General features: G+C 43.7%; 1 protein-coding gene across 1 annotated transcript; it reads left to right on the top strand.

The window, feature by feature from the left end:
• The first annotated feature begins 4,937 nt into the window (after positions 1-4,937).
• On the top strand, positions 4,938-5,555 carry LOC125380900 (clumping factor B-like). The gene has a single exon (XM_048396658.1). It carries the CDS (start codon positions 4,938-4,940, stop codon positions 5,553-5,555), a length of 618 nt encoding a protein of 205 aa, XP_048252615.1.
• The last annotated feature ends 8,323 nt before the right edge of the window (positions 5,556-13,878 follow it).

Here is a 13,878-nt window from a genome sequence, read left to right as displayed (position 1 = left end):
GCCGTGGAGATTACAAGAGCGAGCTGCGAATGTTATATTTACCCCACATTCTATTGATTCCTGCACACGTCAACAAGTTATCCGAGGGAGTAATGCCACTGATGTTGCATACGGGGATGGGGGATGTGGGTTGAATAAATGAACAATAACAAAGCTAGAAATCGAATTAATGACGTATGTTTTATGACGTAATGTAAATGCCCCAAAAGCAGCTTAGAAATTGGCACTAGTCCTGTAGTCCTTGCCAAGCTGCCCAATAGTTAAGGTTTCCTAAAGACTTGTAGAAATTTGCCACTTATAGGAGTTTTGCTATACGTCATCAATATAAAAGTGAGTGAGTGAGTGAGTGTGGTTTTACGCCGCTTTTAGCAACATTCCAGCAATATCACGGCGGGGGACACCAGAAATGGGCTTCACACATTGTACCCATGTCGGGAATCGAACCCAGGTCTTCAGCGTGACGAGCGAACGCTTGAACCACCAGGCTACCCGACCGCCGCTTATCAATATAAGAACAAGTGGGCTGAAACTGTTAGTTTCCAACGTTGTCCCTATTTCGTTTAACGAACCGGACCTCGTTGTATTGAATTAGCGACATATTTTAGTATATGAGGAATGTTTGGACATTGAAATTATCAAAAACGTCGGGTACACAGTATTGAAAAAATAATACACACTGTCACTGCCGTTGATGCTGAGTTGATATGATTGAAATCACAGGACACTCGGGGGGATTCCCCATAGTCTAGAAGATAACTGACACACGGCAATAAGAAAATAATTCTGTTTTGGAGATGTTCGTGGAGAGAATATGAAAGGTTCGACAGTGGAAACACGGCTTGCTTATACAACGGAACCCCGTTTATCCGGAAACCCCGCATTCCGGACATCGTCTGTTCTGGGGGCGACATCGCGTGTAAGGAAGAGTACAAATAACCATTATTTTTTATCCGGACAACTGTTATTCATACCCCGGCATTACGGGGTTTTCGGGTACTGGTTGCTGCTGATGAAGTCAGTTTGTTTTCAGGGTTTTTCACAAGGTACGAGCAGCAGCAGCAGCCGCGGGGAGAGGGGGGATGGAACGGGAGATTCTGTGCGTAGGATGGTGGTCCAAGCTGTACTTGGTAATCAGAAGAATATTTCAAATGATTTCGTGGATAATACATCTTTAATCGTATAACCTAGCAGGAGTGTTATTCCGTGCTGTGGGTTGCGTCTAGGTAACCGTGATATTACTCTGCTACTGCTCACACACTCACTCACTCACACACTCAACCACCCACTCACTCACTCACTCACTCACTCACTCACAGCACATAGTGAAACTTCAGTCCTCGCCTGGATCTGTTTAACTATTATCAAGATGTTTGTTAATAAGGTGGTCTTTCAACCAATATAAGCAGGACATATGTATTCATACACGTTTGTCAACCGCACATCAGCTCAAACCACCCGTAATAACCCTAGCGAGATACATGCAGTTAAGTATTAGTATAAGTATTAAATATTGGGTTAGTATTAGTATCAGGTTAGTATGAGTATTAGGTAAGTATTAGTATTAGGTTAGTATGAGTATTATCAGTAATACGGTTAGATAATTAGTAAGTTAGTCGAATGTATGCAAATATTATTGTTTTCTTTTTGTAATAAATAATATTTTGTTATTCTCTTTTTGGGTTCTGTCATTCCTGTTCCCCAGTGCGTAGCGTGTGTCACATATCTTGTTCCATGTGAACCCGAGATCGATTGGATGACGGTGTCGTCGAATATGGGCCAAAGTGAAGAGAGATGGTTTGTGACAATGCTTCTCTGCCGGGTCTTGAGATGGCTTGTGACAATGCTTCTCTGCCGGGTCTTGAGATGGCTTGTGACAATGCTTCTCTGCCGGGTCTTGAGATGGCTTGTGACAATGCTTCTCTGTCGGGTCTTGAGATGGCTTGTGACAATGCTTCTCTGCCGGGTCTTGGATTGAAGACCCTGCTGCCTGTTGTGTGACATATAGCGTTCCTCTTGCTGAGACGCGCGCAAACCAGATAAGCTAAGGCCGCCAGGAAGCCAGCTAAACGAGATGGCATGTGATAAGTTCTGAGTACTGGTAAACACGTTATGATTTCCGTCACAACCAGGTTCCTGTTCATATTTAGTGTTCGTGTTGAGACAGTATATGTGTAATCAGCTTAAATAATTATAATACCGTGTTAGAATTCTTCGTGGACATTGGGCAACATGCTTCTCTCTCTCTCTCTCTCTCTCTCTCTCTCTCTCTCTCTCTCTCTCTCTCTCTCTCTCTCTCTCTCTCTTTGTGAAAATCAAAATCATTGAGGCGCTAAAGGAAAAACAATTGTACCATTTATTACATGCATTATGAGTTATGAAATCATAGCATTTTTTCGGATAGTGATTGCGCTAGCGTGTACGCCACATCCTCCACTTAACACAACTTTCGTTTTGACTGAATCTTATAACTGGATACATCCATGAAGCGCCCTACTGACGATTGACTTCCAATATCGCGATGTCTCGATAGATTTGAGGAGAGTGTCCTCTTACATTGGAGCTGATGAGGATGAGAGCTGGATTGTAAATACTAAGTACTTCTGTACCCACAAAAGTCTGGACAAGTATGTCTGATCTGACAAGCGTTATATATTAAATGCCGTCGACACAATCAGTCTACCATCGCTTTCATTTTTGGGGGGCGGAGTCGGCCATACCTCAGACAAACTATCAAGTGACTCTAACAGGTCATTGATCAACATTACAACAGAGCATGAGACACAACGAAGAGAGCATGAGACACAAGAGAGCATTGAACACAACAGAGCATGAGACTCAAGAGAGAAGGATACAAAACATACCTCAGACAAACTATCAAGTGACTCTAACAGGTCATTGATCAACATTACAACAGAGGACGAGACACAACGAAGAAAGCACGAGACACAAGAGAGCGTGGAACACAACAGAGCCTGAGACACAACAAAGCATGATACATTACAGAGCATGATGCATTACAGAGCATGATACATTACAGAGCATGAGACACAAGAGAGCATGATACATTACAGAGCATGACACACAACAGAGCATGATACATTACAGAGCATGATACATTACAGAGCATGAGACACAACAGAGCATGAGACAAAACAAAGCATAAGAAACAGCAGAGCATGAGACACAACAGAGCATGAGATACCACAGGGCATGAGATACCACAGAGCAGGAGACACCACAGAGCATGAGACACCACAGAGCACAAGATACCACAGAGCATGAGACACCACAGAGCATAAGACACCACAGAGCATGAGACACCACAGGGCATGAGACACAACAGGGCATGAGACACCACAGAGCATGAGACACCACAGAGCATAAGACACAACAGATCATGAGACACAACAGAGCATGAGACACCACAGAGCATGAGACACCACAGAGCATGAGACACAACAGAGCATGAGACACCACAGAGCATGAGACACCACAGGGCATGAAATACCACAGGGCATGAGACACCACAGAGCATGAGACACCACAGATCATAAGACAACACAGATCATGAGACACAACAGAGCATGAGACACCACAGAGCATGAGACACCACAGAGCATGAGACACTACAGAGCATGAGACACCACAGGGCATGAGACACCACAGAGCATGAGACACCACAGGGCATGAGACACCACAGAGCATGAGACACCACAGAGCATGAGACACCACAGAGCATGAGATACAACAGGGCAAGAGACACCACAGGGCATGGAACACAAAAGAGAAAGATACAGAACAGAGCATGAGACAAAACAGGCATGACATACAACATCACAAGATACAAAAGAACCTATGATCGATAAATACCATTCATTTCGTAACAATCTCATAAAATACAACCGAATGCTCTTCCTTGTAAACAACGTGGATCGCCGACAGCTGAGCTGTTCTAGATGAGATTCATACAATGAAACATTTGACATTCAACAACGGCAAAGGTCATGTGACCCACCACAGTTCACATCATGTTGAAATAGCCTCCTTCATTGCAGTTTCAGCGTATTTTTCTATGATCTCATTGAAGTGCGTGAAACTTGAAACTGCGACAATAACACAATTTCAGTCAGGGAAACATTTTGTTTATATAAGTGCTTCAAGATCCATTCGGTTGTCGCCATGACTTTCTGCATGTACGCAGACAGCAGAGATGAAGACAGTTTTCTCCGAGATATGCGTTTTGTGCGTCGCGTGTTCGGGGGGTGGGGCGCTTTGTAGAAGGGTGTGCATGGAGGGTGGGGGGAAGGGGTTGTGGAGACGACTGGGTATGGGGCGCGTTGGGGACGGGGTGTGCAGGGAGGGGGTGGGGGCGGGGGGAGGAGTTGTGAGTCGTGTGTTTGGGGGTGGAGACAACTGACGATTGGGCGCTTTTGGGACGGTTGCGCAGGGAGGGGTAGGGGAAGGGGTTGTGAAGACAACTGACTATGGGGCGTGGACTATGGACTTGTGTGTCCAGGATCGGACTAGTCCCAACCGTGAGGTGTGTTCAGGGTGGCTGTGTTCTGTCAGGGTCGGGCTCGTGGCAGTAGGCATGCCGAATGGCGGTAGGGTTGGCTGTAGCTATACCATAACCACCAACCAACAAACAAACAAATAAATCACCAAAGCTATTATTTTGGAGAAATGCATTAGATATCGATATCCATATGGGTTCAACAAAAAACTCTAACTTCTCCAAATTGTGCTGATTAAGTCTCCCTGCCCTATCGAATATCTCCTGACAACGTTAATTGATGCTGATGTTATTATTGTTGATGCTGGTGTTATTATTGTTGATGCTTCGGCAGAATCTGCGGCCTAGACAGCAAAGTGTGTCAATATATGTTACACTATCTCAGTGGACCTTGAGACAGATCGATAGCGTAATATGCCAACTGATGCCTTGGCTTAAACCAGTCGAGGAGCCGAGGGTGAGTGTTGATATCAACATACGCCAGGAATCTGTGGACTCCCATTCGGACTTCCATTCGGACTCCCTGTCGGACTCCCATTCGGACTCCCTGTCGGACTCCCTGTCGGACTCCCTGTCGGACTCCCATTCGGACTCTCATTCGGTCTCCCTGTCGGACTCCCTGTCGGAATCCCTGTCGGACTCCCTGTCGGACTCCCATACGGACTCCCTGTCGGACTCCCTGTCGGACTCCCATACGGACTCCCTGTCGGACTCCCTGTCGGACTCCCATACGGACTCCCTGTCGGACTCCCATTCGGACTCCCTGTCGGACTCCCTGTCGGACTCCCTGTCGGACTCCCTGTCGGACTCTCATTCGGACTCCCTGTCGGACTCCCTGTCGGACTCCCTGTCGGACTCCCTGTCGGACTCTCATTCGGACTCCCATACGGACTCCCTGTCGGACTCCCATTCGGACTCCCTGTCGGACTCCCTGTCGGACTCCCTGTCGGACTCTCATTCGGACTCCCTGTCGGACTCCCTGTCGGACTCCCTGTCGGTTGGTATCATGATCTCAACAACATACCCTGATTTGACGTCATGACACTTAACATCGGACTGTTGTAGAAACATTTTGTTTGGAATTCGTTATCTGCGCCTCGTATTTCTTCTCTTTAATTTCCATCAGACAACGCTGTCCTGATAAGCTATGCTGTCACACATGACAGCCTTACATACTCTTGTATGTTACACGAATACCATTGGCGCTCTCGTATATATCTACCGTCTACATGTCGACAGAGATGCTTACATCCCCCTGTTCCGGCCACTAATGCTATTTGAAAACTTGAACAAATGAACAAATACCTCCCAGTTGTGTTGTGGGTTGAGTGTACCAGGAGTGTTGTGTTGTGGGTTGAGAGTACCAGGAGTGTTGTGTTGTGGGTTGAGTGTACCAGGAGCGTTGTGTTGTTGGTTGAGAGTACCAGGAGTGTTGTGTTGTGGGTTGAGTGTACCAGGAGTGTTGTGTTGTGGGTTGAGTGTACCAGGAGTGTTGTGTTGTGGGTTGAGTGTACCAGGAGTGTTGTGTAGTTGGTCGAGTGTACCAGGAGTGTTGTGTAGTGGGTTGAATGTACCAGGAGTGTTGTGTTGTGGGTTGAGTGTACCAGGAGTGTTGTGTTGTGGGTTGAGTGTACCAGGAGCGGTGTGTTACAGGTTGAGTGTACCAGGAGTGTTGTGTTGTGGGTAGAGTGTACCAGGAGTGTTGTGTTGTGGGTTGAGTGAACCAAGAGTGTTGTGTTGTGGGTTGAGAGTATCATGAGTGTTGTGTTGTGGGTTGAGTGTACCAGGAGTGTTTTACTGCAGGGGAGGAATGGGCGGTTGCCCACGCCTTTGTGACCCCATGCTGTGTCACGATAAGATATATCGCCGTCCTAACCTCGTGACCCAATGAAGAGAAACAGGATTAGGCTAGGCCAGGCAAAATACACATTTGTTGTTGAAATACAATAAACATTTGGTTTTGAAAATAAAACATACATTTGTTGTTGAAATACAATATACATTTGGTTTTGAAAATAAAACATTTAATCTTTTGTTAAAAATAAGACATGCATTTGTTTTTGAAAATAAAGCACATTTTTGGTTTAAAGTAAAACATACATTATCGATGAAAGTAGAACACATATTTATGGTCAAAGTTAAACATACACTCATGGTGAATGTAACATGCAAAGTTGTTTTTCTAAACAAATTACTATATGATCCGTTGAATGAGTGAATCTCCATCAAAAGTTTGATTTATATGTTGACGTGGATGTCGACGTGGATGTCGACGGGGAAATAAGCTCAGACTGGAGGCGAAGAATAAGACGAGTCGGCAGGCGTATCCTCCTCGCAGCAGTACATACAGGTGATGTCGGAATACAAGCCTGGCTGACAGTCTAGATGTAAACATTGCAATGGACAACACATACCACACGAATGCGCTATGGCGTTGTCGCCTCGATAAAGGCTATGTGGATGTTACTACCGTCCCGGGACAGGGGATATATATGGCTATAATGTCATGATATATGTTGAGGAATGAGTTGCAGTGTCAGTCAATACAAACTCCACTCTATACAGAACACACACACACACACACACACACACACACACACACACACACACATATATATGTATATATATATATATATATAACGCTATTGAGTCACTCTGTGAAACAACAATTCAATCTGACAGAAGAAAAACAAGGGAAACAATATGACTTAATGGTGACCTACTTTACACGACACGTAATGCTTTAAACGTACACTTTAATGTCGTTCTAAATCTGTTAAAAGAGTTGCGAAACGATTTTCTTTTTCTAAGCCTAAAGGATAGGTTGACAGGTAGTTGGCGCGACGCCGACATTGCCCACTTGAACACACAGGATAGCCGTCAGCCAACAATCCCCAGCTGATTTCAACTTACAGGTGTGTGCGAGGTCGGCCACAGGACCACCAAATTGTCAATATTGCGAAATACCAGCGCTGCACTTTGAAACTGAATACGCATATGACTCGCCCTTCAGATATTCGTCTCACCTCAGTGATTTTATTACACCTAAAAAACTGTGGGGGATTTTCTTTTTCCGCTTGAGTCAATATCGCACAGTTGTCTGACACTTTATACACTGAGTTTCATAATAGATAGAAAGATAGATAGAAAGATAGATAGATAGATAGATACATACATACATACATACATACATACATACATACATACATACATACATACATACATACATACATACATACATACATACATACATACATACATACATACATACATACATACATACATGTAGGTTTAGTCAAGTTCTGTCAAGAACTTTATAATTCAAGTGCGACATTAAATGAGTGACACCTTATGGAGGTGACATATGTGCTGCATATTTCAGGCCAATCCTGTATGTTTATTGTCGTTTGTTCAGGGGGAATTGATGTCAGCCTGTCCCTTACGCCGTATGAGATCTCTTTTGCTAAGTGTCACGTCCAACAAAGGGTTAATGAATGCCACAGGGTCGGTGTGACACGGGGGAGTGGCGTCTCCACGTGACACACACTATCAATGAGCAGGAGAAGCAGGGCAAAGACTGGCTTATATTTCTGATGGTCACGATGATGTCCTATTATAAAAGAACTGAATCAGATGATAAATCCTGTAAAGAATATTTCTAATCTTGATATATTGATGATGTAAACAAAGGTTATCTCAGAGTAACTGTATGGAGAATCCTACATTCCCTTGTGACGTTGAATAATTATTATGTACAGAGTAAAATAAAAAATGCAGCAAAGAGGGTTTGGGTGATCCTGGCACAGTCAGGCTGGTTAGGCTCATCATCAGCTCAGGGCCCTTGCCCCCTCTACACGCAGCCCAGACAGCGAATGGGACTTCTCTCAGGAAGCGCTGCCTAGTCAAACCAACTCAGAACATTTCGGAGAATGTGAAGACTCCCCAACACTGCAGCCGTCTGCATTACCCAGTTTGTCAGAAGGGCTGTATTCCTGGTAGCAAACCCGGGTGCTCTCCCAATGTCAGTCAACAGATTGGGAGGTACCAAACCTAAGGCACCGAGAACAATGGGGAGTCGGACAACTTGGTACTTGGGATGCAAGCGTGATATTTCGAAAGCGCGGTCTGTATATTTGCCATGTGTTTCCTCAATCTTGTCAATCACACTGGTGTCAAAAGGAAGAGAAAAATCAATGATATAAATGATTTCATTGGATTTATCAAAAAGGACAAGATCAGGTTTGTTGGCCTGGATATACCTGAGGCTTTATACGGGCCTATTCCAAAGGATTTTGTATTCATCATTTTCCATGACGCCCTCTACATATTCTGGGTCGTACCATGGATGGACCTCTGTGTCAAAACCACAAGCATTGCGAATACGGTAATAAAATGATCGAGCCACCATCATGTCGCCTAAGATACTGTGTCAGTGCCAAAGCTGGGCATCCACTGACAATGTGTTGGACAGTCTCATTAAATTCATTACATAATCTGCATTTCATATTCACATTTTGATGCAAAATCACACATTGACGGTTTCGAGTTGGAAGTGACTGTTCCTGAGCGGCAAACAGAAAGCCTTCTGTTTCACTTTTCAGGCCAGACGACTTCATCCAAGTGAAGGACTCTCATTAAATTCATTACATAATCTACATTTCATATTCACATTTTGATGCAAAATCACACATTGGCGGTTTCGAGTTGGTAGTGACTGGTCCTGAGCAGCAAACAGAAAGCCTTCTGTTTCACTTTTCAGGCCAGACGACTTCATCCAAGTGAAGGACTCTGCAGGATTGCTGATCTTCTCAACACACTGTACATAAACTCGATGCAGTGGTCGTTCAGAAGGCCTCTCCTCGAAAAACTGAGTCTGGGCCGACTTGATATGGCACTTCGCTTGGTTGACACTCATTTCTGTACCGTCCAGCAGTACAGAACCATCAACAAAATCAACACCGACATTGAGATTATGTCCCACATCCTTGGCTCGTTTTAGAAATCTGTGCAGTGCCTTGTTTTCATCGTGAGTCTTGACATGCTTCACAATAGGATCATCAGACAAATAAATGTTTGCAAAAGTGCACAAAACAATTCTATCATGAAGAGCCTCCACATTAATCAAACCACGCCCTCCCACCACAATTGGCAAATATAAGCGATTGAGGGAAGAGCGAGGGTGGTGGGATCTATTGTCTGACATGATTCTTGTGTGAGGGTGTCAATGCCCTGAATTTCTTGTTTCGTCCAATCAACAACACCAAAACAATATGAAAGGACGGGTACATCATAAGTATTTGTGGCTTTAACTTTATTGCGAGGGATCAGCACCGAACTCAAGATATTCTTTAGTCTACATTTGTACTCTGCCCGAAGTTTGACGCTGATGTGGGCATTCTGGAGTTTGTCCCTAATCTGCACCCCTAAGTACGTATAATGAAGAATGTTGCATTTGTCAAGTCCAAAGGACATGCCGATATCATTAGAAAAGCACTCGACAAGCAGAATCTGTTTGGGTTTTTTAAGGCAGATTCTCCATTGGCAATAAGTTCAAGGTCATCCATGTAAAGGAGGTGATTGAGGGGTGTTGGGGATCTGTGCTTAGGAGGTCCCGGGTGATAAACTTCCTCTTTGCTGAGCAAAAAGCTTAAAGGATTTAGTGACAATTATTATTATTATTATTATTATTATTATTATTATTATTATTATTATGGAGTATCCTGTGCTGCACCCTGACTACCCGTGCTATACACACCAGAGTGTATCCTGTCGTCTTGTTCTTAATAGACCAGTTTGTCAAAAGGCCAAAGAAAAATCAAAGGAATTGCCATAAACTGGCGGTCAGTTCCACGGAATCTAATTTGTTTAAACCTCAGCCAGATTCCAGACGCGTTTTCTTTCAGACGAAGAAGCTGTAAATCTGGAGGTTCCGTGTGTTCGTCATTCCAGTCACCTGGTACTGACGTCGTACCGACGTCGAACTGACGTCCCCAGCATGAAGTTGGACCTGGTCTAGACCTTGCCTTGCTGCTCAATTCAATCTGTCAGTGTCGGGGGTCAGAGGTCAGGAGAAGAGGGACGCGAAATAGCCACTGATCCCAACAACAATCTGAACCTCATTGATCGCGATCAGTACAACTCGGTGACTCGGCAATCCCAGGCATTGTGTGTTCGTGCTACTCACCCCAACACACATGCGTACTTCCGAATCACCAGATAAACCCCTGGGGAATGCTGCCTGAACAAGAAATGAAACACAGTTCTAAATTGAAAAGGTGTAAAATTTAGTCATGAATATTTTATTTGACCACTTAGTGCATATGCACTAAGGATGCGCTGCGTTGGCGTCCTGCAGTGTCAATGGTGAGCTGGTTGTCTCAATATCGACTTTAGGAAGTACCGGTGTTACAAACACAACATTGAAGGGCGCTTTATTCATTTAGAATTACAGAGGGAAATTGCATAAGAAGAGAATATATGGATATCAACTTCTTTATTATGAGGAACACAGCATGTCGGAGTACATGTTTATTCCTTCATCAGGTGAATGAATGCCATGAGGCAGAGAACATATATATGTACATGTAAGGACAACAAAAGTAATAAGATAACAAAAGGTGGAAACTTAACAAGGGAAGTCAACAGATAATTGGCGCTGATAGGTGATTAGCAATCGACGTGGCCATATGTGTTGGTTGAAACACTGATGTCGGTTTAGATATAATTTCCCAAAACTCAGATGTCAGTGGAGAATATCTACCTAAACATAGATTAAGGAAGAGAGTTTATGGATGTCAACCTCTTTATTATGAGGAACACAACGTTTAGAAGTATATACTTACTCTTCATCAGGTGAATGCATGCTTACTTACTTACTTACTTACTTACTTTGGAGATTTAACGTGCGCTTTCCGACTGATGCGTATTTCGCACACGGGCCCGGCCAGGCCATTTAATGTGTTTCCGATAGGGGCGAAAGTGGTCTGTGCAACCCAAGAGGGGGGTTTTAGGGGTTGCTTATATAGAATTTGGGAATTTTGAGATTTGGAATAGATGCCGATGGGATTGCGGAGGAGAACTAAGGGAGCTGGGTATGGTGGATGTTTGTTTGTTTATGTGATTTTGATTTGGTAGGTTATTGTGTTTTTAGATGCGTTTTATTAGTTCCGTTTTTATTAAGAATACGCCTTTAATATGCTACGAGGCAGAGAGCATATATATGTACATGTAAGAACAACAAAAGTAATAAGATAACAAAATGTGGAAACTTAACAAGGGAAGCCAACCGATAATTGGCGCTGATAGGTGATTAGCAATCGACAATGGAAACCAACGCTTTACAGTAATTACCACTGATAGTCATGGACAACTGGAAGCCAGGACTAAATTATCATTGATTGGTAATTGGTAATGGACAATAGGCAAACGGGAGGCCGGGGGTAATTATCAATCTCATCGAACACGTCTGGGATGCTCTTGGCAGAAGTCTGCGCACTCTCCAGAACCAACCACAGAATTTGCAAGATCTTGGCACCATTTTGCAGCAACAATGGCGTCGTCTTCCCAATCATGTGTTCACAAGCATCACAAGGTCCATGCGGAGGCGTTGTGTGGCAGTTGTCAACGCACATGGTGGCCATACACGCTACTGAACTTGTGTGCCATCAGATTCTCGTGCTTGGGACTTATGATTTTAACTGTTGATGTTATTACCGAATACCGTAGGTGCTTGGAACAAATTATGGTTACCACCGTTAATTAAAATCCTTCTTTGGACATTAATGATGAAATGTTACCTTCTCTGATACATTTGTCCGTTGTATATCATATATGGGATTACTTTTAAAAATGTGAAGTTTGGAGTTTCCATATCCGCCAGATCTCCTAGTTGACCTGGCTTCGGTATATGCGATAGTCCCGTTTTATAAAACGTTGACAACGCTACGACTCTCTTAAGTCTGTGACTCGGTTAATTTACCGTTCCGTCGGTGTGCGAGTCTTAAGCATTAAACAGTACCCAGGCATGCCAGGCAAGTGCGGCGCCCTGCCCCCAGTGTGATGATGTACATTGTCATGCAGGGGTCGAGAGCCTCTGGTATGTTGTATATTGTGGCAACATTTCACTCGTTTTGACATTGTTGAAGTACGCGATGTCACCCTGTCGTCATGGCCCCGTCTGGTGTAGGCGATGTCGTATCTATGAATCACAATGTGTTGATACATCGGAATGGAAACCTTGGACAAAGACATGCACGTGACTCGCTGTCACCATGGTAACTAGATATGATGTCCATGTTACTATATCAAGCCGAGCTATAGAGTACTCAGATTGTTGAGGTTTCCAAGTACACGAAACATGGCGGGATCGAGGAGTATTCGCACCCCATACGCTATATTCTATAAATTATCACATATTACTACTTCTAAGAACCATCCTATGTTCCAGACCGTACACTTTAAACAGACAGACCAGTGTCGTAGCCAGCCGGTGGGGCAGTTGATAGAAAACAGTTTTATTTGAATCATGAAAATACAAGTTGGGGACAAGTGATACTTGTACAAATATTTGCCCCCCCCCCCCCCCCCCCATGTCAAAAAAAAGTTAACTACGGCCTTGCAGACAGACGGATTTATTTGTATAAAGACCAATTGACCCATTGTACAAAATACATTATAAACTAGTATTTGTATCTAAGAGTTACCTAATTGATACTTTCTTTTGTTGACATTAGAAATTTTGCAAGATTTATCATTGTATCATTGATAGATAATTGACAGCTTCTTTCTAAACAAACAAAATGATGATATATTAAATGTCTTTAGGATACATATTTCCCGCCGACTTGCATAAAGAGGACAGTTGTATATAACATGAAGTTCATCCTCAATTACATGACAGTGTTTACATAACACGGCATCATCCTCGGTACTGGCAACACCCCCAAGAACAAGCTGAATACCAAGAGTATTTTGTCCACATCTAAATTGTGTTGTTAGCCTTCTAAATTCACAATGCTTGATATTTGATAAATATTTTTCACAAACGATATAAGATTTATGCAGTTTATAAAATGAGAGGGTCTTGCTAACTAGAAATGCATGCCACTCTTGAAACGAACAAGCTTTAACTCTTTCGCTGACAATACACTTCAGCCGTGGCAGGATCCGCTGAGCAGTTGACGTCACCGTCATGATTGAGGTCACTGGTTTGTCAGCTCGTGATGACCTGCGACATGGCCAGTGCTCGGTTCTTTGGTTCAGAATGTAGTGACAGGTGGTATGTGTGTAGCTAGGAGTGGGGATCAACATACATATGTGTATGTGCCACCTAACTAAGGCCTAATGATCCACATAACTAGCCGGGG

This window comes from Haliotis rufescens, unplaced genomic scaffold, assembly GCF_023055435.1.
Source record: "Haliotis rufescens isolate VD_foot unplaced genomic scaffold, xgHalRufe1.0.p SCAF_16, whole genome shotgun sequence".
NCBI lineage: Eukaryota > Metazoa > Mollusca > Gastropoda > Lepetellida > Haliotidae > Haliotis > Haliotis rufescens.
The sequence above is the reverse complement of the archived record's forward strand: the minus strand, read 5'-3'. Positions and strand labels throughout refer to the sequence as shown.

What these genes read in the sequence shown, in the direction of transcription:
- LOC125380900 (XM_048396658.1), top strand. Translation starts at nt 4,938, where the DNA reads ATGCCTTGGCTTAAACCAGTCGAGGAGCCGAGGGTGAGTGTTGATATC.